We start from the raw sequence: 26,166 nt of genomic DNA on the forward strand, positions 1-26,166 counted from the left end.
GCCATAAAAGAGAAAGTTTGGATACTTTTAATTATGAATAAATCCTAACAATAAATTCATTCTCTCTCTCTCTCTCTCTCTCTCTCTCTCTCTCTCTCTCTCTCTCTCTCTTTACTCTGAATACCATATTCATTCATGCTTAGATTGCTTACCACCTCAGGGAGGGGCTAAAGGAAGGAGGGAAGTAGGAACTCAAAACTATAAATAAAAGTGTTCATTATTTTTCATGTAATTGTAAAAAATAAAATATTTTCAAAACACACAAGTGGCTTTTCAAATATTTTTCATTGTAGATTGAATAAAATCTTAGAGGTAAGTGTATCAAACAGTGGGGTCTTGCAATCCTCCAGGACCAAAGTAATTAGCCAGAAGTGAATGACTCCAGTCTCCTTGTGTCAGTCTCGCAGCCAGTCCCCCTCACCTTCATAGCCTAACATTGGGAAGAGATTTGCCCAAATCCACATTACTAGAAAAAGTCACAGCCAGGATACAGGGTTGATCATAGCAAAGGTCCTCACTTTTAGTGCATGTCTGGAATGTGAAAATGGGGACACATATAGACATGTTGTTTTCTTCCATGATGTTCAGAACAATTACAGTAATCTCATCTAGTGACTGACAAAACCACCCAGAAATGAGACTCCATTTGGTTTTTCCCAGGAGTCCAGGCTAAGATCTGTCCAGTGTCAGCCAGCCCCTCCTTTCTGCCTCCTTGAATTAACACCTTCTCCAGCAGGGGGGCAGTAGAGTGGCAGGTTCATGAGCTGAGGCAGGTGAGGCACCTCCAGAGCCTACAAGCTGTGAGCTCCTGCCATCTCTGCCCCCTCCCCAGGGCTGGGAGCTCTCTCCTGCTTATGGGAGATCTAGGCCTGGGGCACAAAGAGAAGCCTCCCCTCATTTATCCATAACCAGCTTCAACCATTCCCATGTCAGACACTAAACAGGAGCCTGTCTTTGCTCCTGAGGTCACGCATTGAGGACAGAGAGGAGGGAGGCCCCTCCCCCAGACTCAGGCTCAGCCAGGGTGACTCAGTGTGCCTCACAGGGTCCTGAGAGGAGGCTCAGAGCAGACCTGGGGCTCTTTTGCATATGGAGCCCCAGGGGCCTGCAGGGAGCCCTGCTCAGGGTACAAAAGCTTCCTCCCTCCTTGCTGCCCCCTCAGGGCTCTGAGTGCTCTGTCTGCAGGTGTCTGAAGGCCAGGATGGTCTCCCCATGGCAGCTCCTCTGGCTGCTGGTGCTCTGGGCTCAGGGTAAGACCCAGCAGGTCAGGGAAGGGGTGAGGAGGGCACAGGCTTTCAGGGATCAAAGACCTGATGACCCCTGGATCCAGGGGGTGAGGGAGCTTAGGGACAACACAGGCAGATGGGGGCTGAGGAGCATGGCCAGACCCCAGATTATAGACATTGTGAGGTCTGAGGGAAAGATGGTTTATGTCCCATGTGGACAGGAAATACATACACTTGTCAGTCATTTGGGATTTCAAGGTCTCCACAGAATTGTCTTGTCTATACTCTTTGACTTGGACATTCACACATTTCTATCTTTCTCTAATTTTGTTGGTTTCCTAGATTCCCGAGGAGCCATTGTGCTGATCCAGGCTCCAGCCTCCTTGTCTGGGTCTCCAGGAGAGAGAGTCACCCTCAGCTGCAAGGCCAGTGAAGGTGTAACATCTTATGGTGCTACCTGGTTAAACTGGTACCAAGAGAAACCTGGTCAAGCCCCAAGACTCCTCATCTACAGGGCTACCAGCCTGGCATCTGGAGTCCCTGCCCGCTTCAGTGGCAGTGGGTCTGGGACAGATTTCACTCTCACCATCAGCAGCTTGGAGCCTGAGGATGCTGGAAATTATTACTGTCAGCAGTATGAGAGTTACCCTTTCCCACAGTGCTTCAGGCCTGAACAAAAATCTCCCCAGGCTGTTCAGTGGATTCAGCTTAAAGCAGCAGCTGCTTCTTCTCTGGTCCCCAGGGCAGAGTAACCCCTTACTCTCTGGACAGGCTCACACCTCCCAGGGCTTCCCCTTTCGGGTCCCATAGTGAGGAAGGAACTGGGGCAAGGGGGATGAATTGAAGATACATAAAGGAGACTGTGGGAGTTAGATTATGGAAATGGCCAGAGAGTCTAAAGAATTGATGTGGGGGCAGCGAGGTGGCACAGTGGATAGAGCACCAGCCCTGGAGTCAGGAGGACCTGAGTTCAAATCCGGCCTCAGACACTTAACACTTACTAGCTGTGTGACCCTGGGCAAGTCACTTAACCCCAATTGCCTCACTAAAAAAAAAAAAAAGAATTGATGTCAATGAAGTTGGGCAGGTTAGCTTTGGCAAGAAGGACAGGCAGAGGAAAGGAAGAGTCAGGTGATTCATATAATGCCTACTATGTACCAAATGCTTTTTGTATAAATATTATTTCATTTTGATTCTCTCAACAACCACATGAATCAGTTGTTATTATCCTCATCTTACAGTTGAGGAAACTGAGGTTAAGTGACTTGCCCAGGGTCACAACGTTAATAAATGTCAGAGGTGAGATTCGAGTCCAGGACTTCTTGACTTCAGGCTCAACAACCTACCCACTGCACCAACTAGCTGCCTAGGAATAGGAGGAGTTAGAAGTTTAAACACCTAAAAAGACCAATAGTCTCATCAGTCTCAATGCAGAATAAAATCTCTTTCACGCCCCCCCCCCTGCCATGTTCCATTTATAGCCATGACCTTCCAGAAAGCCCACACAGAGTTTCACCCCAACACAATGAAAACTTCCCTCTGATTAATTTCTAGGGGCTACATCGGTAGGAATTGGACGGTGCCCCTAGGGACTCACATCCTTGCTATCTCTGTTTCTGATCACACATGTTCCTCATTGTGCATTTTACAATCTTTTTATCAGCCTGTATTTTCAGGTCATGTGCAACAGTATCCTTTGCTTTTGGATGAATTTTAGTTGAGTTGCATCAAATTAAGTAGTGAGGAAAGTAAAAGTCCTGACTCTAGGCAAGTATGGGAATCAGAATCACATCGTGTGCAGACAAAACTGTGCTCAGCAAAGCGGAGTGGAACCTTGAGATAGTTCTTCACAATGCCTCAATGTGTTGTTCCAGCTCCCTAAACCCATTTTTTAGTCAGTCCAGGATTCTTTTTCTGCTTTCCCAAGGTGGTTGTATCTTCCCTTATCTGCTCCGTGCCTGTCCCTCCAGCTGCCCTTAAAGGCTAGTTTTTCTCTCTTCTGAAACTAAATCCAAGTTCAACTCATTTCTCTTTTCTGATGGCCTTTTCTGCTACCTCCAGCCAGGCATCTGTCTCTCCACTTGATTATTTTTTTTTTCAAAACCAACTATGATCTAGTCTACCCAGAGAAAAGAGGTTTCTCTTGTTTATAACCACAATGAACCACTTGCAACAGCCTTACCACTGGACCCTCCAGGTGGGCTTGGCAGAGAAGGGAGGAGAGATCATGAGACCCATCAGGTCCCAATTTCCCAATCTGACCCCTAGATAATACCTGGCACCAACTCTGGGAGGAGGGACCTCATTCGGGGGGTTGTTTTGCAAACTGATATCCCAGCAGCCTTCCACAGTCTCTGCCTGAGACAAAAATATGACCCTGTCCCCATCGTCTCACTGTGGCCTCAGAGGTCTCAAGTCTACAAGAGAAACAATGATCTCCCCATCCCAGCTGCTCTGGTTCCTGGTGCTCTGGACCCAGGGTAAGATCAGTCATGGGGTTAACAAGTTAACAAGTGCTAACTTACATCAGGAGATTCCAAAACTTGGAAATTTAAGATGGGTTTGGGGAGGTGAGAGTGACAAGGGGCTGGTTCCTATAGTCATTTGACAGGATATCTCAAGTCAGCACACACTACTGGACATTCTTCTTGATTGAAATCTATTTCTTCTCATCTTCTGTTTTCCATCCAAGGGTCCTGTGTAGCCATTTTGCTGGCTCAGTCTCTAGTTTCTCTGTCTGTTGCTTCTAGAGAAAAAGTCACCATCAGCTGCAAAACCAGTCAGGGTATTGCCTATAATTTAGCCTGGTACCATCAGCCACCTGGACAGTCTCCCACACTCCTGATCTATAGTGCTTCAACTCTGCCCTTTGGGGTCCCTGCTCCCTTCAGTGACAGTGGGTCTGGGACAGACTACACTCTTACTATCTGCAGTGTGGAGGCTAAGGATGTTGGACATTACTACTGTCGGCAATATTATGAGGACCCTAACCTACAGTGATGCAGGCCTGAACAAAAAACCTCCTGGGCTGTTGAAACCTTTGGCTTGGGGGAACAGTTGTTTCCTCCAGAGCACCAGGGTCAGAGCAACTGCTAAACATAGAGGAGGACTGGACTGAATTCAGGCCAATAGTAAGGGCTACATAGCCTAGGCTTTCCTAGGGTAGGAGCAAGGGTAAGGAATGGGAGACAGGGAGAGGAACAAGAATCTTCTCCCAGGGGTTATTCTGACTAGACTTACAAACCGAGTGCCCCAGGCTGGATCATGGGGAAGTCTGCCCCTTTCCTCACTCCCTGTCATCCCCCATCTCTGAGCCCCTACCTGAAGGCTGCTCAGGTGAAGTTCATCTCCTCAGGGTAATCTAGGAGGCATGTTTGAAAGACTGTCAAGGGACTCTGGATTGGCACTTCTGGAAGGTCTTGATTAGTGTTATGCTTACCGGAAGGGCCAGGACAAGATCCTTAGCCTTGCTATGGAGGCCCCATTCGGTCTTTCCCTTGATATTCAGGGAATATAGTTCTCAGAAAAATTGGTATCCTTCTCCTGCCAGTCTTAAGTTGTCACCCAGGGGAAGACTGGGTGTAATTCACCTTTACTATGGAAGTCAGGCATCCCATTCAATGGTAGGAAGGGCTGCAGAGTCTGAAGAAGAGGATTCAGAGTCCTCAGCCCCCGCCCCTTATAGACTCACGACCTACCTTCCCTGCCCTCCAGGTAAGCTAGTCCACTTCCTTACTCCCCGTCCTCTCCTTCCTTAACCCCTTACTGTACAGGCTCCTTAAATGAAGCCTATTAGGGATCTTCCCATTTAGGGGAAGGATTCAAAGCACTCCTTCAAAGAGATGGCTTCACACTTCTAGGTGCTTTTCAATAGGCCTACACTGACAGGGAGGGCTGAGACAAGATCATTAGCAATGATCAGGAAGCCCCAATCTGGAGTCTCCCACTTAGGGAATATAATTCTCAGGAAATTCTATATCACTATACCTGTGATCCCTGAGAAGTCCCCAGTTCATCTCCCCAGAACTGTGGATCATCAGCAGTGGATCTGACCATCACTCACTCCCAGTAAAATGCTGGGGCAGTGGGGCAGCTAGGTGGTGCAGTGGATAGAGCACTGGCCCTGGATTCAGGAGGACCTGAGTTCAAATCCTGCCTCAGACACTTGACACTTACTAGCTGTGTGACCCTGGGCAAGTCACTTAGCCCCCATTGCCCCGCAAAAAAAAAACACAACAACAACAACAATAAAAAAAAATGCCGGGGTGGTGAGTAACATCCTGGGAAGCCTACTTTGAACTTCCCTTTCTGACTGTTCCCCCTCAGAATCTAAGCTCTGCTGCTCTTCTCAGATGGGGCTAGGGGGTATAAGTAATGTATGTTAGTATCAAGCCCATGTTCCTGCAGCAAAATGCATGGCACACAGTTACTGTCCACCAGTGGTGGCAAGGAATTGAAAATTGAGGGGATGCCCATCAATTGGGGAATGGGAAACAAGTTATGGTATATTAATATAATGGAATATTATTGTGTTCGAATTTCAGAAAAACCTGGAAAGACCTACACAAATTGATGCTGAGTGAAGTGAGCAGAACCAGGAGAACATTATACACAATAACAGCAACATTGTGTGATGATCAAGTGTAATAGACTTCGCTCTTCTCAGCAATATAATAATCCAAGACAATTCCAAAAGACTCATGATGGAAAATGCTCTCCACATCCAGATAAAGAACTATGTTGTCTGAATGCAGATTGAAGCATAGTATTTTCATTTTATTTGTTGGGGGTTGGGTTTTTTTGTTTCTTGTGGTTTTCCCCTTTTATTCTGATTCTTCTTTCACAACATGACTAATGTAGAAATATGCTTAACATGAGGGAGTGAGGGAGAAAACTTTGGAACTTAAAATCTTACAAACACATTACACATTACCTTTATTTGTAATTGGGGGAAAATAAAATAAAATAAAAAGGGCATCTTAAAGAACCCCTACCTTTCTGGTAAATAAAAAAGAGGCAGGTATAAGCCAAGATGCCTGAAAAGACCAGTAGAGCCAAGACAAGATATTGCCCAGGGGGTCTGTTCCTTGAAGGGACCCACTGGGGAAGTGTGTCCCAAGTATCATTGCTAGCCATTGTGTATTTGCAAGCAGAAAAGGGGGAGAGGGGCCAAGAATGTAGAGGGAGAAAATTCCAGAAGCAGCCAATAGAAAATGTCAATATATGCTTGAATCAGGGCCTTTGTGGTTGAGCACATAACAAAAAGGAAGAGAAAAAACACTAGAATGGTATAATCAGCCCTTGTCTGGAATCTTGGGACAGCTGTCTCATCTGGATGTTGGCTGCTTCTGGGTCTATACTAGATGAACCTTAAGGTCCATGGAGGGTTCTGCCATCCATTCAGGAACAAGGGCTTTCTTCAGATGACCCAGCAGTACACACACAAGTTTGGAATCTTTGGAATCAGTCAAAAGGACCTGGTAGGGGCCCTCAGAAACAATGTTTGTTGGACAATTGTAAGAAAACTTGGATCATCCTTTGGATCTCAGTTTCTGGTCAGCATAAGAGAGACGTTTGATTCAATTTCTAAATAGCACATGGAGATGATCCAGGTCCCATCCATGTAGGCTCAGCAGTAAATTAAATAACTTTTTGAACCATGTAGTATGTAAACTCAAGGATACTTGCTTCTACTCTGACATGGATGGGAGAAGATGGTCACCTCTATTACATGTACCTGGACACTGGCTCACCAAACCTCAGCATGGGTTAGTAACAGAGATCCTAAGAGGTTAGCAAAGGGAATACTGCAGGAGATGGGGGTATGTGTACATGCCACAGGTGACATCTTGTGAGAGTCCTTAGAAAGTTACCCCTTCACAACCAGACAAGAATCAGAAAGAATAGTGATGTAGATGTTATAACAGATCTTATTCCTATAGCTATGAGTCAACTGTGCCCAGATCTGGAGAGTCCATGTAGCACTGGAATAGTCTTTTCCAGAGTCATTTATAATATTTACCAGCTAAGGGACTAATAGTGTAATGGACCTGAATCATGAAGACCTGGATTTGAATCCTCCTGTCCCCTGAAACTTAATAACCACATAACCTTTCTGAGACTCCATTTTTCCATCAAATGGTGGTAATAGAGCACCTACCTTTCCAGGGTCATTATAAGGGTTAAGACCTAATGCAGAGTGGTTTGCAAATTATACGTTTCTCTACATATGTGGGCTCTTGATCTACTACTTTGCTCCATTTAGCTGACTAATTTATGTCCACCATGACAATGAATGCCTCGACCTTAACCCACTTCTGGGTGATTTCACATGTACTTCTTCTAGCTTTAAGAATCCCTGTTGCTGAAACTTGGAGAAAGAATGAGGAGCATGAAAAATGCCTCCTGTCACTCCTCCCTGTAACCAGCAGAATGCAACATTGCTCTTCTCATAGTCACACACTAACATAGTCAGCCCCCTACTTCCATATCTGGAGACTCCTGCAGCCTTAATGGACTGATGGAATCCCTGAGCCCACAGTCAGAGGATGCCCCTGTGCTGCATGACCTAAGAGTTAATCCTTTTAGAAAAAACACCATGGACAGTTCACAAGCTTAAGATGCTATGGAGTTTTGGTGTGCTCAGCAATCCTTGGAATAAGGGCGGGAATAGATGAAAGTTAGACATTGTTTTGTTTGGTTTTATCACCTATTATATGCAAAAATATGGGGATTCAAAGACTAAAGCAGAACAGTTCCTGCCTTTGTGGAATTTAACATTCAATTGGGAGAAGTCAACTGGTGTCTACAATGTAATTGCAAGAGGGAAAGAAGCCATATATGGGAAGAGAAGCAGAGGCCTCCCCAACTGGATGGAGCCTGAGCCATGCTTCAAAGAAGTTGGGGATCCTGCCTGGTGGAGGTGGGGGAGTCCCTGCCTGGCCCTCTGAGGGAGCCACCTGTGCAGGGCCTGGCAATACAGGAGGGAAGGCTATGTGCAGGAAAAGCCAGCATGCTGGTTATACGAGAACAAAGAGGACACAGAACTGGGTGATATGACATGAGCCTGGGAAGGGAGGAGGGAGCCACACTGTGGGGAATGTTAGATGGTTGGGGATTTTGTGTTTTATTCTAGAGTCAACAGAAAGGCCATAGGGATTTTTGAGTAAGAGAGTGGCACACACAGATTTAATGAATATCATTATGGCACCTGTGTGGAAGAGGGAAAATTACAACAATTTCACATGATCTGGTACTTTAGGGTAATAAAGCTTTTTTCTGTACTTTATTAGTTCTGATCCAAATTGAAATCCTATCGGTGGGGGCAACTAGGCAGCGCAGTAGATAGAGCACTGGCCCTGGATTCAGGAGGACCTGAGTTCAAATCCAGCCTCAGACACTTGACACTTGCTAGCTGTGTGACCCTGGGCAAGTCACTGAACCCTTATTGCCCTGCCCCCCCCCAAAGAAAAAAGAAAGAAAAGAAATCCTATTGGTTCAGTCATGCATTAGGGACAGGGTTAGATTTGATACCTTCAACAAGTCTTTCCAACTCAGCTTTCATCATTTTGCCAACTCAGAAAGGCTTAGTGTCTGATCAAAGTCACACAGCTAATAAGTGGCAGAAGTGACACTTAACCAGGACAAACTTTGAGCCTGACAGTATTTCCCCAAATATCCTTGGCAGGTTCAGGTTCATCTTTCCCAAAATAGGTGAAAGGATCCTCAGCCCTCCCTCTTCTCTCTCTGTCCTCATCTCTTCTCCCAATATAGGTAGGTATGGACATGGATGATATAGGGGATATAGATAGATGAAATAAACATAGTTGTCAATGATATAAACATATGTGATTTAGATGAGTCGACATGGAATAATGGACAGAGAAGTGGCCTGAGAGTCAAGAAACCCAGGACCAAGTCCTGGTTCTGACCCAGTTTGGCTGAGCTTCTGGGCAACTACTTAACCTCTGAATGCTGCTGACAACTCCCTGGGATTGTAAACTGTGGAGAAGATGCCAAGTTGCATGGGGAGATGGTTTTCCTTGAGAACTTATCCCACTAAAGCACATCTGGATAAATCAACACCTCTACTCATACATCCCAGAAAGCTGGGTCATATGGCAGACAGAGGTCAGAGTCTAAAATAAGGAAGACCTGAGTTCAAATTCTGACTCAGATCTTTCCTAGATGTAAAACCCTGATCATGTCACTTCACTTCTGACTTTCTCAGTTTTCTCATATGTAAAATAGGTATAGACCCTCCTGTCACTGCTATTAGCTAATAGCACCTATATCTCAGTGCAATTATAAAGGTAAAATGAGATAAAATTTTAATGTCCTTTGAAAATGAGGGCATTCAATAAATGCTAGATATCTGTTAATGATACTAGCTTATATTATCAATGTCATTATGATGTTATTTTTCATTATCCAGTAGAATATAAACACATCTTTGGACCCTAGACAATTTCTGCTTTTCCATTTCTCTCCCCAGCACTTACCATTCTCTTTTTTTCCTTAGTGTAGTATGTGATTTTTCTATTGATGGTGTCTGAACACCAATCAAAACATACTTTTTTTATTCTTTCTTTTTTCTGTCCTTCATTCATTCTTTCATTCAGTGTCATGTTTCACAACATGACTAACCTGCAAAAATGTTTTGTGTAATGATTGGAATGACACCACCCACTGGAGATTTACTGTAGAAAAACTCTGCCATGAGGTGAAGGTCTCTGAGGGCCAGACCATGTGTCTTTTCTTTGGCATCAGGAAGTGACATTTGCTTGTGGGAGGAAGAAGGGGGAGCCTAGCGCTCTGACTCTCTCTCTTTCCTGTGGACTCTGGCAGAGAGCAGAGATAGAAATGCGCTCTCCCTTTAATAGATAGATGAATGTAGGCCATTCTCTCTCTCTTTACCAAATTTTTATTCTCCTTAATAAATACTTAAAAGTCTAACTCTTGCTAAAGCTTATAATTTATTGGTGACCACTCATGAGATATTTAAGATGGACTAGCTAGAATTTTAGCCTTAACAGATGGCTGACCATGAAGAGGAAAGCTGAAACCTCCATCTTCTGATCTTCCAGTAGGGTAAGAAATTTCCCCTACCCTGTCCCTTTAAATCCGAAGTACTGATGAATTGCCGGGTGTTTTCCCTTTAAATTTTTTCAAATGGACCTTTTAAACTCCCTAATTACCCTATTTTTTATTTTAGTCTGTTTAACCAGACTAATGGGAGATAAGATTACGTTAATGCTTTGTTTTTGTGGATTTTCTATTTTTATTTTTATTTTTATTTTTGTTAGAAGAGCCAGCAAGGTACTCTCCCAGCCATGCTTTTTCAGAGAAAACTGTGATTTCTGCAGCTTGTACAAATTCTAACACTAATTGTTGCTCTAATTTTGCATGCCTGTAGGCTTCTCTAGAAGCTTTTAACCCTCTAGAAGCGGGGGAAGGGGAACCCAGGCCTGAGTTTGATTCCTGGGCTTTGCACCATGTGGGAGAGATGATTCCCTCCCCTTCTCTAGGGACCTCACCTCCTCCCCCTCCTCTCCTTGATTCTCCTGCCCAGGAGGTCGCCAGATCTAATCTACCCTCCTCAGATTCTGATCTTGCACATGCACAGCTTTCTCTACCTGCATTTGCAGCTTCAGGCTCAGCCCTTCCCCAGCCTGGCTGTGCTTCTGACTCGACCTTAGAAAACCCTTTAAATTCCAGATATGCGAATTTTGTTCATAATTTTGTTAATCTGCTTTTGTCTTTAATTAGTTACCTAAAGAATTTGTATTATGAAAGGACTGACAGACAATATAGAGGAGTTAAAGAAGAAAAACTTAAGCTGAATAGTTCAAGACTCCACTTCTTTTGCCATGGAAGGGTACATATTTTACAAAAATATAGAAGTAAGCATCAAGGTATTGATATGAGTATTGGGGATTTTAGATATCGGAATCAAAAGTGTTCTAAATTCACTCAGAGTAATAGTATTAGTTCAGAGGTTACATAGGATTTCTATTCTATTACATCTACATTTTGAAATTAATGGTATGAGTTTATTTTCAGAGATTTTCATGCTTTTGAGATTGTGTTTTATACTTAGTTTAAAACAAAGAGAATATTGGTAAAAGCATTTATAGTCATGTGATCAAGTTTATATTTTGTAATACTCTTATTAATATTAAGTTCATATTCATTTAGTTTTCCCTAGTTTGAATTTCATTGTCTATTCATTCATCTATCTAATTTTGAAACAATGCAAGATGGTTTTGATTTCATAATACAATGTTAATTCTAGGAGTATTGTGCTCCCATATTCTGAGTTGTTTTTGTTATTTTTTCTCCAATGATTATTTGATCAAACTCTTTAAAGAATTTCCCTGGCAAATTGGCTGCCATGGTAGGTGTAAATTGATTCTAGAAGTATTATTTTTGATAAGGATATTCAAAAAAAAGAGGGGAACATTTGTAAAAGTTTTCTTTTTAAAAAAAAGTTTTCTTTGAGATTGTCGTGTACTTTAACTTGTATTTAAATATGTTCTGATTTTTCACAAAAGTAATTGTATACTAAGTTAAAAAAGCGGGTATTATTTGAAATTGTTGCATAATTATATATTATATTCTGAGTCAAGATGTATTCACATTTTTTGCAATCATTTATTATCCTCAATTTTTAAATCCATATGAGATTTGGATTATGGGAACTTATCATTTAAGACAATAATTGCCTTTATTCTGAGTTATCAGATGCCAGTTGGCCAAGATGCCATCCAATCACAAGAGGAATATATGCAAGAGCAGACATTGAACTGTCACATGAGGGGAGACATGCATGAAGTCAAGGTATGGCCAAGGGAATGGCTTTTGACAAATGTTGAGGCTGGATTGTCTTGGTTTAATATTTTTATTTTCTTTTTCCCCACAATACTGTACAGATGACTGGAAGTTTTGATCCCATCCATCTCATTCTTCACCTGGCTTCTATGCCCCCTCCTATATGCCTGATGCCATGGACATCTCAATCCCATGCATCTGATTAAGTCTGACTCAGTTTCCTCAAATATGTTCGGCGGCATGGATATATATTCCATCCACCTATTTTAAGCCTGGCATACTGCATGGCTTGAGCAATAGCTCAAGTGTGGGAATGCTCATATCCCATCATTTCTCTGTTTTTTTTATGGTAACCCCCATGATTATCTCAGGTGTCATGATAAATACAATGTTGAATTTGGCATTGACATCTGTTACCAATTATATTAGATTTTTAATTTCTCATAATGGCATGAGGATAATTAGGCAAATTATGCAAAAAGTGATGAAACAAAGATAAAAACTATTTTTATAAATTAATATTGTAGCAATTGTCTTCTCAATTTACCTTCCATGGGGGGGACTATAGTAATATTAATTTCAAAGAATGTTTCAATTTTTGTTGGAAGGTAAATTGAGAGGACAATTTTTGTGTCTTTTCTTTGGCATCAGGAAGTGACGTTTGCTTGTGGGAGGAAGAAGGGGGGAGCCTGGCGCTCTGATTCTCACTCTTTCCTGTGGACTCTGGCAGAGAGCAGAGATAGAAATGCGCTCTCCCTTTAATAGATAGATGAATGTAGGCCTTTCTCTCTCTCTTTACCAAATTCTTATTCTCCTTAATAAATGCTTAAAAGTCTAACTCTTGCTAAAGCTTATAATTTATTGGCGACCACTCATTAGGTATTTTAGACAGTTTAGCTCGAATTTTAGCCTTAACATTTGCTTGATTGCACACGGATAATAGATATCAAATTTCATGCCATCTCAAAGAGGAAGTCCTCACCTTTAGTGCATATCTAGAATGGGAAAATGGGTCAAAGACAGACATAACATGATGGTAATCTCATCTAGTGACTGACAAAACCATTCATTCAGCAATGAGTCTCTGTTATGTTTTTTCAAGGGGCCCAGGCAAGGATGTGTCCTGTGTCAGCCAGCCCCTCCTCTCTGCCTCCTGGAATTCACACCTTCTCCAGCAGGGGGCGGGAGAGGGCCAGATGCATGAGCAGAGGCAGGTGAGGCACCTCCAGAGCCTACAGGCTGTGAGCTCCTGCCACCTCTGCCCCCTCCCCAGGGCTGGGAGCTCTCTCCTGGTTATGGGGGATCTAGTCCTGGGGCACAGAGAGAAGCCTCCCCTCATTCATCCACAACCAGCTCCAACCATTCCCACATCAGACACTGGACACGAGCTTGTCTTTGCTCCTGAGATCACACACTGAGGACAGAGAGGAGGGAGATCCCTCCCCCAGGGTCAGGCTCAGCCAGGATGTCTCAGTATGACTCACAGGGTCCTGAGAGGAGGCTCAGAGCAGACCTGGGGCTCTTTTGCATATGGAGCCCCAGGGGCCTGCAGGGAGCCCTGCTCAGGGTAGAAAAGCTTCCTCCCTCCTTGCTGCCCCCTCAGGGCTCTGACTGCTCTCTCCGCAGGTGTCTGAAGGCCAGGATGGTCTCCCCATGGCAGCTCCTCTGGCTGCTGGTGCTCTGGGCTCAGGGTAAGACCCAGCAGGGCAGGGAAGGGGTGAGGAGGTCACAGGTTTTCAGGGATTAAATACCTGATGACCCCTGGATCCAGGGGGTGAGGGAGCTTAGGTACAACACAGGCAGATGGGGGCTGAGGAGTATGGCCAGGGATAAGATTGCAAACATTGTGAAGTCTGTGGGAAAGGTGGTTTATGTCCCATGTTAACAGCAAATACAACTACTTGTCAGTCATTTAGGATTTCAGGGTCTCCACAGAATTATCTTCTCTTATCTGCTTTGACTTGGACATTCACACATTTGTCTTCTACTTTTATTGGTTTCCTAGATTCCCGAGGAGCCATTGTGCTGACCCAATCTCCAGTCTCATTGTCTGGAATCTCCAGGAGAGAGATTCACCATCAGCTACAAGGCCAGTCAGAGTGTTACAGATAAGGATGGTAATACCTAGTTTTATTGGTACCAGAAGAAACCTGGCCAAGCCACCAGGCTCCTCATCTACCCAGTTACCAGACTGGCATCTGGAGTGCCTACAAAGTTCAGTGTCAGTGGGTCTGGGACAGATTTCATTCTCCTTATCAGCATCTTAGAGCCTGAGGATGCTGGAAATTATTTCTGTTAGCAGTTTAAGACTTATCCTGTCCCACAGTGCTTCAGTCCTGAACAAAAACCTCCCCAGGCTGTTCAGGGGATTCAGCTCAAAGCAGCAACTACTTTCTCCCTAGTCCCCAGGTCAGAGCAGCCCCTGCTCTCTGGGCAGGCTCACATCTCCCAGAGCTTCCCCTTTCTGGCCCCACAGGTCCCCTCCTTTCTCACAAAGCCTTGTCAATCACATACCCTGTCCCCAAGGGAGAGGGGAATTATTAAAAGTCTCCTGGTAAACAATGGAGATAAATCCAAACTGGGGAAATATTAACATTTCACATCCTCTTGAAATCTACCTCCACATAACATTTCTCTTGTTGGGAGCATAAGTACATGTTGAGAAGGCTTTGCTCTAGTTTATGTAATAGTAATTTGTTTGTTTGTTTCCATGTTTATTGCTGTTGTTTAGTTGTGTCTGACACTTTATGACCCCATTTGGGTTTTCTTGGAAAAGACACTAGATTGGTTTGCCATTTCCTTATCTAGTTCATTTTACAGATGACGAAACAGATGAGCCAAACAGTGGTAAATGATTTTCCCAGGGTCACATAGCTAGTAAGTATCTAAGGTCAGATTTGAACTCAGAAACATGAATCTTTTTTTATTCCATGTCCAGCTCTCCATCAATTGTGCCACCTAGCCACCATGACAGAGACTAGATTTCTTTTTCTCCAGCCCTGAACATACTGGTCTCACACAGCTGAGTTTCTTGTCACTTGGGCTTGACCAAGAGCCAAGCTGAATGCTCCCACTCACCCAGCCACCACCCAGTCAGGGACTCATTATTTCCTGCATCTGGGAGGACCATGTCCTTATTGACTGGGGGAGTTCCTAGGAGAGTAGGTGACGAGGTCACATACATTCACTGGCCACCTCTCCTAGGTATCTCTGACTCTATTCTCTATCCCAAGAGATCTCTTGGTGGTATGATGGTTCAAGGACCCATCCATTCCCTTTAGCACCAAGGGCACACAAATGTTTTCACTACTATTTGAGGACTGGTCACTGTGTTAAGCAGTTGACAATCATATCATTTTGCTTTCACAACAACCTTAGGAGGTTGGTACCATTATTATTTTCCTCTTTACAGACCAGGAAATTGGTCCAGAGTAAGATAACTTGTCTAAGATTTCACAGCTAATAATTTTCTTCAACCAAAACATAATTTGTTTCCCTACATTTTTCCAGCATTTTTTCAACAAAGCAATTACAATCAGCTGTTGTAAAGGGCAAAGCTTTACCTATTTTTTTTCTTTCTTCACTCTGGGATTACTTCCAAACTAGCCGTTTTTCATCATTACCCTAGAATAATGAAGCTATCAATCTTCAGGGGAAGTGTCATCTACTTTTTTAACTTTTATAAAATATAATCCTTATTTTTCTTTAAAACAAATTCTATAGAATGGTACTGTCAAACTTACTAAGATACTTCAGAAGGGAATGAGTTCCTGGAATTATCCAAAGTCCCAGGAGTTCTCCCCTGCAATCTTTAAATGATTAATCTTCAATCTCCTTAATGATTGATATACAAACCTCCAGAATCTGCTAAGATGTTTTTAGTGGTTCTATAAACTTTAATTATCTGACTTTATTTCTGTAATTCCAACTTGGCCAATGTTGAAATGACAAAATACATGTTTTGCAGCTTTTTCCTCTTTTCTTATAACTTAATCTCCTGCAAACAGTCTAAAGTGGGAGTTAGTCCTACTTACCGAGATAATTGCTTCAAATATGAAAGTTCATTAATCTCTCCTAATGTCCTAAACTCTTTAGCTATAGCCCTTACAAGTTTTTTTTCCTGACTGACTGAATCTTAAATCTTTCAAGGTAACAAAATCTACAAACAGCAAAAATAGGACCCAAACATTTTACATTTACACAGACAAAAACGACAGGACAGATACAAACACAAAGCTTGACATTTCACACAAACACCACTTAAACAACAAACTCAGACAGAATTTCACAAAGACAAATTAGACCACAAATTCACAAAGCATACAATTACAATCTCAACTGAAGTTTAACTAGCTCAACAGAGACATACAGTTTGCAAATTTTAACCAAAGGCATACAGAAAAGAAAAAAACAGACACATACAGTTTGCAAATTTTACCAGATGTGTGCAGACATGCAGTTTGCAAATTTTAAAAAGAAGTGTTCAGGCACAAAGTTTGCAAATTTTAAACAGAGGTGTGCACAAGAGAGGGAAATAACACAGGCACACAGCTGTGAAAGGATATAATTCTTTGATCTGAAATGAATCATCAGAGAGGCCTGAGGGGTTTTCCTCACAAAGAAAGGTAGGCTTGATCAAAGGCAAGAGTTCTGGATGGATTGGAGCAGGAAGAGGCCTCAGAGACTCTCCAAACAAGGAGGAGCTAGACACCAGAGAAATCTCCACTGGTGACTAGTCCACTCCTACTGGTTCTGGAAAGTCTACTTAGCCCAGTCCCATGTTCAACTGCACTTCTGACAATAAAACGTCAACCAAACAAAACTGACCTCTAAGCTGTGAATATTCAGAGACATCTTGATGCTTTTCAAAAGGCCTACACTGACAGGTAGTGCCAGGACAAGATCATTAGCAATGATCAGGAAGCCCCATTCTGGGGCCTCCCACTTGGGGAACATAATTCACAGGAAAGTCTATATTCCCATCCCTGTAATCCCTGAGAAGTCCCCAGTTCTTTCTCTCCAGAACTAAGGACCATCAGCAGTGGGTCTTAGCATCACTCACTCCCAGTGAAAGGCTGGAGTGGGGGGGCAGCTAGGTGGCATGGTGGATAAAGCACTGGCCCTGGATTCAGGAGGACCTGAGTTCAAATCTGGCCTCAGACACTTAACACTTACTAGCTGTGTGACCCTGGGCAAGTCACTTAAACCCAATAAAAGGGAGGACAGATGGAGGGAGGCAGTGGTCAGAAGAAAACCACTGGTCAAGTGGAATAGGGGGAAAGAAGGGGAAAAAAGAATACAAAGGGGAAAAGAAGATGGAGGGAAATAAACAGTTAATAATTTTAACTGTGAATGTGAATGGGATGAACTCTCCCATAAAATGGAAGTGAATTGAAGAGTGGATTAAAAACCAGAATCCTACAATATGCTGTTTACAAGAAACACATTTGAAGCAGAGAGATACACACAGAGTAAAGGTAAAAGGCTGGAGCAGAATATATTATGCTTCAGATAAAGTAAAAAAAGCAGGGGTAGCAATCCTTATCTCAGACAAAGCACAGGCAAAAATAGATCTCATTAAAAGAGATAGGAAGGAAACTGCATCTTGCTAAAAGGTACTATAGATAATGAAGTAATATCCATATTAAACATGTATGGGCCAAGTGGTATAGCATCAAAATTCTTAGAGGAGCAGTTAAATGAGTTACAAGAAGAAATAGACAGTAACACTATACTAGTGGGGGATCTGAATCTCCCCCTCTCAGAATTAGATGAATCTAGCCTAAAAATAAATGAGAAAGACGTGAAAGAGGTGAATAGAATACTAGAAAAGTTAGACATGATAGATGTCTGGAGAAAAGTGAATGGAGATAGAAAGGAATATACCTTTTTCTCAGCAGTACATGGCACATTTTCAAAAATTGACCATGTATTAGGGCACACAAACATCATATTCAAATGTAGAAAGGCAGAAATAGTAAATGCATCTTTCTCATATCATGATGCAACAAAAATCACATGTAATAAAGAGCCATGGAAAGGTAGATGGAAAACCAATTAGAAACTAAATAATTTCATTCCAAAGAATGAGTGGGTCAAACAACAAATCATAGAAACAATCAATAACTTTATCCAAGAGAATGACAATAATGAGACAACATACCAAAATCTATGGGGTGCAGCCAAAGCGGTACTTAGGGGACATTTTATAGCTCTAACTGCTTACATGAATAAAAAAGAGAAAGAGGAGATTAATGAATTGGGCATGCAACTTAAAAAGCTAGAAAAAGAACAAATTAGAAATCCCCAATTAAATACCAAATTAGAAATCCTGAAAATTAAAGGAGAAATTAATAAAATTTAAAGCAAGAAAACTATAGAATTAATCAATAAAACAAAGGGCTGGTTTTATGAAAAACCAATAAAATAGATAAACCACTGGTTAATTTGATTTTTAAAAAAAAGAAAGGGGAGCCAAGATGGCAGAGAGGAATCAGCAAGCTGCCTGAGCTCTCCTTCTGTTCCCTCAAAAAGAATATTAAATCAAGCCTCTGGACAAATTCTGAAACTACAGAACCTGCAAAGAGACAGAGAGACACAGTCTTCCAACCAGAGATAATTTAGAAGACTTCAGGAAAAGGGGAAAAGATGGACATTCAATGACATTGGGGACTTTCAACATTTCCTGATGAAAAGACCAGAACTGAATAGAAAATTCGATCTTAACATACAAGACTCAAGAGAAGTTAAAAAAGGTAAACAGAGGGGAAAAAAGTTACTCAATTAGGTTAAATGCTTTACATCCCTACACGGGAAGATAATACTCATAACTCTTAAGAAGTATAAATGTATTTGGGCAGAGAGAGGGACTTTACACAGAAGGTATAAATAGAAATTGTCTTTGATGTGATGATACAAAGAAAATTAAGGGGTTAAAAAGGGAGTCTATGGGGACGAGAGGAAAGGGGAGGTGAAAGGGGGTGAATTACATCATATGAAGAGGTGAAAAAAAACTATTACAATAGAGGGAAAGAAAGGCGGGGTGAACATTGTTTCCACCCTACTCTCATTACATTTGATTCAAAGAGGGAATAATATATACATTCCTTGGGATAAAGAAACTAGCTCATTCTTTAGGGAAGCAAATGGGGAAGAGAAAGGGGGAACTGATAGAAGGGAGGACAAAAGCAAGGGAGAAAAGGGTAAAGAAAAGAGAGGGGGGGTGATAAAAAGGGAGGGCAGATTGGGGGAGGCAGGGATAAGAAGCAAAACATCGGTGAGGAGGAATAGGGTGAAAGAAAGGGGGGAAGTACAAAGGGGGTAAATAGAATGTAGGGGAATAGATAGTAATAACAACTGTGAATGTGAATGGGATGAACTCTGCTATAAAACGGAAGCGAATTGCAGAGTGGATTAAAAACCAGAATCCTACAATATGCTGTTTACAAGAAACACGTTTGAAGCAGAGAGATACACACAGAGTAAAGGTAAAAGGTTGGAGCAGAATATATTATGCTTCAGCTAAAGTGAAAAAAGCAGGGGTAGCAATCCTTATCTCAGACAAAGCACAGGCAAAAATAGATCTCATTAAAAGAGATAAGGAAGTGTATGAGATGATTATGGATTTGAGTCAGATTAAACTATGAGGATGGGGTCTGGAAGGTACCCAGCCCTGCCCCAGTATAGTTCGTTTAGAAGTTTATTACTTGTCAAATTCTCACTGTCTCCTTTAAGTTTTATTGCCAATTAACAGTATTTTTACTTCTGCTCAGTCTCCCCACTTGTCAGCTAAATATTAGTTTTGTCTGCAATCCATCATGTGTCAGAACCCCAGTCCCTGTTGAGTGGGTCAGGGAGTTTGCCCACCAATTCAATACTCGGGACTCAAGAAGAAAGGACAGGGCTCGGCACAGGATACAGCAATTAAGTTGAGACCAGATGTTAAGTGACATGTCTCTTTTTCTCAGAGCAGAATCCCCTTGGCCCTGGGGTCCCAACAATGGATTATTCTTTTCTTCCCAACATAGCCGAAGATAAATTTTAACCCTGTCGTCCTTCTAGAATTAACACGACTACAGAACAATGCTGAAGCACCCAAGTGACTCTTCCTGGGTGCTTATTACATGGGAATGTAATAAATCTGTTTCCGCTTGACTTGGTGGTCTCCTCGAGTTATTTGGGTAAACTGAGGCAGTTTGCCCCATACAGAAGGAAACTACAAAGGGCTGGTTTTATGAAAAAAACAATAAAATAGATAAAATATTGGTTAATTTGATTTAAAAAAAAGAATGAAGAAAACCAAATTACGGGTGCCATCTTTCATAAACGAAGAACCATCCATATAGAGGAATTGGGGAACCAGTTAAAAATGTGGTATACCCCAAATTCTAGCTTTATAAGCTCTTACCTTAAACAAGCTTTTCCAACTACAGGTGAAGAACTTCTCCACCAAAAGCACATGGCTCTGTCTTCTAGAAAGGGTTACTGAACCTTATTGCTTGATTTATGACAATTAATGAACATATTGAGTCTTGCTGATGTTTTATTTCCTTTTGATAAAATGTTTATCATTTCAAGTATCTGTTATTGTCATTGTACTAGATAGAGAATTCATGGACAAGATGATGTGGTTTATTTGCTTAATGAAGATTCTGCAATAATGTTTAATAATATCGCCATTTACATTCATTTATCATTTGTATGTCATTGTGACTATGTATACTCTGGGTATGGTTTGGGATTATATATATATATATTTCAAGTATATCCTAAGTTATGCAGTGTAGCACACATTTTTACCATCATATTGTCTTTGGTGAAATTAATACGAGATTTATGATTTATAGTTTGGGGTTCCAATTTTTATCCTTCCTTTCCTCCCTCCCTTTTCCCTTCCCTGAGGCTTTTGTAAAACATTACCATATTAGTCATTTTGTATAAAAAAACTTGAAATAAGATAGAAATGAAAGAAAGTGACAAATAGCATGCTTCAGTCTGTGTTCAATCAATATCAGTTCTTTCTTTGGAGGTGGATACTATGTTTCATCAATAATCCTTTGGATCATTGTATTGTTGAGAATAGTGAAGTCTTTCACAGTTCTTCATCAAACAATATTGCTGTCTCTGTGCACAATGTTCTCTTGGTTCTGCTCACTTCACTATACATCACTGAAATATTTTTAAATGTATGGAAGAGGACAGAAGGAAGTTTAGAAGGAAACACAGAGGAGCATACTTTTTTAAAAATCATGAATTTTGTTTGTTTGTTTTCTGTGGGGCAATGAGGGTTAAGTGACTTGCCCAGGGTCACATAGCTAGTAAATGTCAAGTGTCTGAGGTTGGATTTGAACTCAGGTCCTCCTGAATCCAGGGCCAGTGTTCTATCCACTGTGCAACCTAACTGCCCCCCAAAAATCATGAATTTATGATATACCTTTTTAAAAAGGCAATCTGTGTGAAATGGAGGTTCATGGTTTTACAGAATCTATTTTTTGTGACTGTGACTTAAATTATGAACTTCTTATTGTAAAAATCAGAATTGAAAAAAAGAGGGGAAATCATCAGACCATAGAGGTATAACCTAAATAATATCCATTATGAATATGAAGTGGAAGAGATAAATAGATTTAAGGAATTAGAACTGCAAGACAGAATGCCCAAAGAACTGTGTACACAGGTTTGCAATATTGAACAGGAGGCAGCAATGAAAACCCTCCAAAGAAAAAGGAGAGTAAGAAAGGAAAGGGGCTGTCTAATGAGGCATTGCAAATATCTGAGGAAAGAAGGAAAGTGAAAAGGAAAGGAGAAAGAAAAAGCTCTTTCCAACTAAATCAGAATTCCACAGAATAGCAAAGACCAGAAAGATATGTATTTTTTTAATGAGCAGTGGGGCAGCTTGCTGTTGAAATGGACAGAGTGCTGGCCCTGTAGTCAGAAGGACCTGAGTTGAAATCCAGTCTCAGATATTTACTAGCTGTGTGACTCTTGGCAAGTCACTTAACCTTTTTGCCTCAGTTCCTCATCTGTAAAATGAGCTAGAAAAGGAAATGACAAACCACTCTAGTATCTTTGCCAAGAAAACACCAAATGGGGTCAGAGTCAGGCATGACTGAAATGACATAAGAACAAAAAAAATGAGCAATGTTAAAAATAGAAGAAAACAATAGAATGGGAAAGACAAGACATCTCTCTAAGAAAATTGGAAACATCAAGGGAACGTTTCTTTTGTTCCTCAGTGCCCCCAGTCTCTCCATTTGATTGATTCTTCTTGATCTCAATTACTTTTCCATCCTGTCCCCACTCCAGACTTCTACTATGCCATTATTTAAAGATAACTTATTTTTTCAGGGAAGTAGGGGTTGGAAAGAAAGCTGGTTCCGTTAAGCCATACCAAGGAATAAAAACAAAATGGCAGGCCACACATTTTAGAATGCTCCATGATAAGCATGCAAAAGGATCATTAATTAGTGGGATATCAGGTCATGTGTTGGAGTCAATTGCAAGATACCAGTAGCTGTCAGATCCTTGCTGCTTTCAGGTCATGACCTCTTTCCACTAGACAATATTGCCTCTCATGCAATCCCTCTGACTTTTGGATCGAGAAAAGTGATTGATTAAAAAACAAAAATCTAAGGACAGGTAGGCTTAACAGGAGTACACATCACACAAGGGTCCCAGAAGCAGGGACATCTTCAAGGTACCAAGGTCTGAGGACCTTCACCTGAGCTGGAGTCAGTCACTTCTCCTAGAACCCCCCTCCCCCCACCCCTGACACACACATACACATACACTGCCAGCTGCTTTGCATAAAGAGAACCCCAAGGGGCGGGCCTGCAGACACAGGGACATAAGCTAGGGCTGGGAGCAGGGCAGCCACAGGGCAAGAGACACAGCACCATGGAGTCACTGTCCCAGCTTCTCTGTGGGCTCCTGATGCTCCTGGTCCCAGGTGAGAACAGGGGACAACACAATAGGCAGATGGGCAATTTTTCATGAGATGAGAGAATTCAAAGGAGCTTAGAGTCTCTGGGGACATGAGCCAGCACAGTGCCAGGGGGAACGTGGATTCCTCGGAGGTCAGTGGATTGGCAGAGCCAGGCTGTCTGGGGGCCAAGTATCCCAATGGAAGAAGAATGTTCTGTTTATTTCATGATGGTTGATCATTAATTCCTGCTTTTAGGTTCCAGGGGGCAAATTGTGCTGAGCCAGTCTCCAGCCTCAGTGTCTGTGACCCCAGGAGAGAGAGTCACCATCAGCTGCAAGGCCAGTCAGAGTGTCAAACACAGTAATGGAAACACTTATCTCAGTTGGGTGAAACAGAAACCTGGGCAGTCTCCTCGGGGCCTCATTTACAAGGTTTCCAACCTGCACTCAGGAGTCCCTGCCAGGTTCAGTGGCAGTGGGGCTGAGAAGGACTTCACCCTCACCATCAGCAGTGTGGAGGCTGAAGATGGGGCCTATTATTACTGTTATCAAGGAACTTCTTCTCCTCGCACAGTGCTACAGCCCCGAACAAAAACCTCCCCAGCCCAGGCTGGCTGCTCAGGGAGGTTCAGCTGCCTCTTCTGCTTCCTCTCCTGCAGCAGCTGCTGGGCTGCCTGCTCAGGTGCAGGGTCGTGGGGCTGACTGGGGGAAAGGGACTCAGGGCTCAGGGGAGAGGCCATGGACTGAGAGCTCTGTGTCCTGAGGGCTCTTGCTCCTCTTAGACATGAGCTGTGTGTAAAGAACCAGCATCTCTCAGACTGGGCCACCCTACTCTATTCTGGGCCTGAGGCACTCTCCCATTTGTATTTCCTCTGATTCCCCACTGAAGGAGAAATAAAGCAGAAACTAGAAGGCTCCTAGCAGAGGGGCATCATCTCTCCTTTCTTTCTAACTCTCTATTCCATAAGAAGTGCTGACTCGGGGGCAGCTAGATGGTGCAGTGGATAGAGCACCGGCCCTGGAGTCAGGAGTACCTGAGTTCAAATCCGGCCTCAGACACTTAACACTTACTAGCTGTGTGACCCTGGGCAAGTCACTTAACCCCAATTGCCTCACTAAAAAAAAAAAAAAAAAAAAAAAAAAAAAAAAAAAGAAGTGCTGACTCATGGACCCAAGAGCTCAAGGAGACCAGTCAGCAGCCTAGGGAAACCAGTCAATGCGCCAAGCTTCAATTTCACATCCTGTGCCTATTTTCTTTGACCACGTTTTTTAATTTTATTTTTATCTCTTTTATTGCTATTAATGCTGAGGTGCAGGGGCAGATCTCTCCAGAGTCTCTTCTGTGCACCCTCTTTCCAAAGGAGACTTGAGTTCACCCAAAGGAGGGAGAGAAGGGATTGGTGCAAGTCCAAGGTGAACTCCTGACTCTTATGGGGAAGGAGGGCCCCAAGCTCTCTGTCTCTGTCTCTCTGTCTCTGTCTCTGTCTCCCTCTCTCTCTCTCTGTCTCTGTCTCTCTGTCTGTCTGTGTCTCTTTCTCTCTGCACATACACAGATACATGATTATATGTGTATATATGTATATACATACGTGTGTATGTTTGTTTATTCAAGACTTTATTCCCTTCACACCAAATGTCAGTTACCCAGAGACCAGAGCATACATCAAATGGACCTTTCAATCTGATTGGATAGCAGACAGAAAACAAGGTAATGATACAGAAGAGAATATACCAGAGGATACACAGAGTGAATGCACTTTCCTGCTCAGAGAGAAGTATTTCCATTGGTCTAAGACATCACCCTGGATTTCACCCAAGAGAAAATACCCTGAAGTCTCTAGGTTAGGATGCTTGGGATAAAGATATAATCGAGATTGTGGCTCCTCCACATGTTGGCTCCTTCCCAGTGTCTCCCTCCCTTCATGGAAGGAAGGCTCCATGAGGAGAATCAGGAACCACACATCACGTGCCTCAAAGCTGGAAGCCAAAGACTAGGATCACAACCCTATCCCTCCCGCAGGCCTAGGAAATGGAGTATATTTGCTATGGGCTGGGGTACCCCATTTGACTGGGACTGGGCACCCCAGAAGTTTTCTGGGGCAAATCAAAAGAACCTCCTCCTTGAGAAACTAAACCAAAGGACAGACACACCTAACCATTCTCCCCCACCCTTCATGGAGATAAGATTAGGTGTGGCTGCTGCCTTTGAGGTGTGAGGGGGAGAGAGATGGCTTGAGAGATCTGGAGCTGCCCCTCACCCAACTTCCCCCAGCCACCACCAGTAGGGCATGGTCCTCCCCCAATAAGGATATTTTCCACAGACCATCACCTCATCCAACCACCATCAGATAATCTCATCGGACCACCATCGGTCCTCTATAAAACTATCTGCCTGTCTTCTGCTCGAGGAGAAAGGTATCTCAGAGCCATGCCCCTGTGCCATGCCTTCTCCCCATCAGAAGAAGTCCAAGGATTTCCCTCTTGGTTTCCTTTCCCTAGCACCCTAAATAAACTATTATTTTACTCTAATTGGATTTGTGTGCAAGAGGGTATAATTCTTTAAAGAGGAATTCCTAAGAACCCCTACCCCAAACCCCAGGGAATTTTTGCCATAACATATTGACATACAAATATCGACATAATTGGGCAGCTAGGTGGTGAAGTGGATAAAGCACTGGCCCTGGATTCAGGAGGACCTGAGTTCAAATGTGACCTCAGACACTTGACACTCACTAGCTGTGTGACCCTGGGCAAATCACTTAACCCTCATTGCCCCACACCAAAAAAAAAAAAAATCGACATAATTATGTAACATATATTGTATGCAATAATAGACAAACACTATGGTGAGTGTATCAACATGTCAATCCATTTTGAGTCTTATGAAACTGGGCTTGAGGCCATGGGAACAATGTCAGAAACACACTTGCTACTGTACAGACAGTGCAAGTGATTCCCGCCTGCCTGTTCTCAAGCGGGATTCCTGCAAGCCACACAGATACTCCTTGACAAGAAGGTGCCTAAACCCACCACTCAGCTATTTTACTATCTTGTCTCTCACTCTTCAATCTTTAGGCAATTACTTCTATGTAAGTAGATTCCAATTAATTCTAAATAGGAGAAACAACCCCAACAATACATCTTGATCATTCTAATCATGTCCTGGGCAGTTATTAATAAGTGGTGT

The 26,166-nt window shown here is 42.6% G+C and overlaps 1 gene segment (V, D, J or C); it reads left to right on the plus strand.

Moving 5' to 3' along the window:
- The first annotated feature begins 1,172 nt into the window (after positions 1-1,172).
- LOC122739572 lies at positions 1,173-4,226 on the plus strand. The segment is given in 4 exon segments: positions 1,173-1,250; positions 1,569-1,860; positions 2,796-2,864; positions 3,977-4,226. Coding segments are annotated over 4 exon segments (660 nt in total).
- Positions 4,227-26,166: the final 21,940 nt, after the last annotated feature.

The sequence above is a fragment of the Dromiciops gliroides genome, chromosome 2 (genome assembly GCF_019393635.1).
Source record: "Dromiciops gliroides isolate mDroGli1 chromosome 2, mDroGli1.pri, whole genome shotgun sequence".
Taxonomy (NCBI): Eukaryota; Metazoa; Chordata; class Mammalia; order Microbiotheria; family Microbiotheriidae; genus Dromiciops; species Dromiciops gliroides.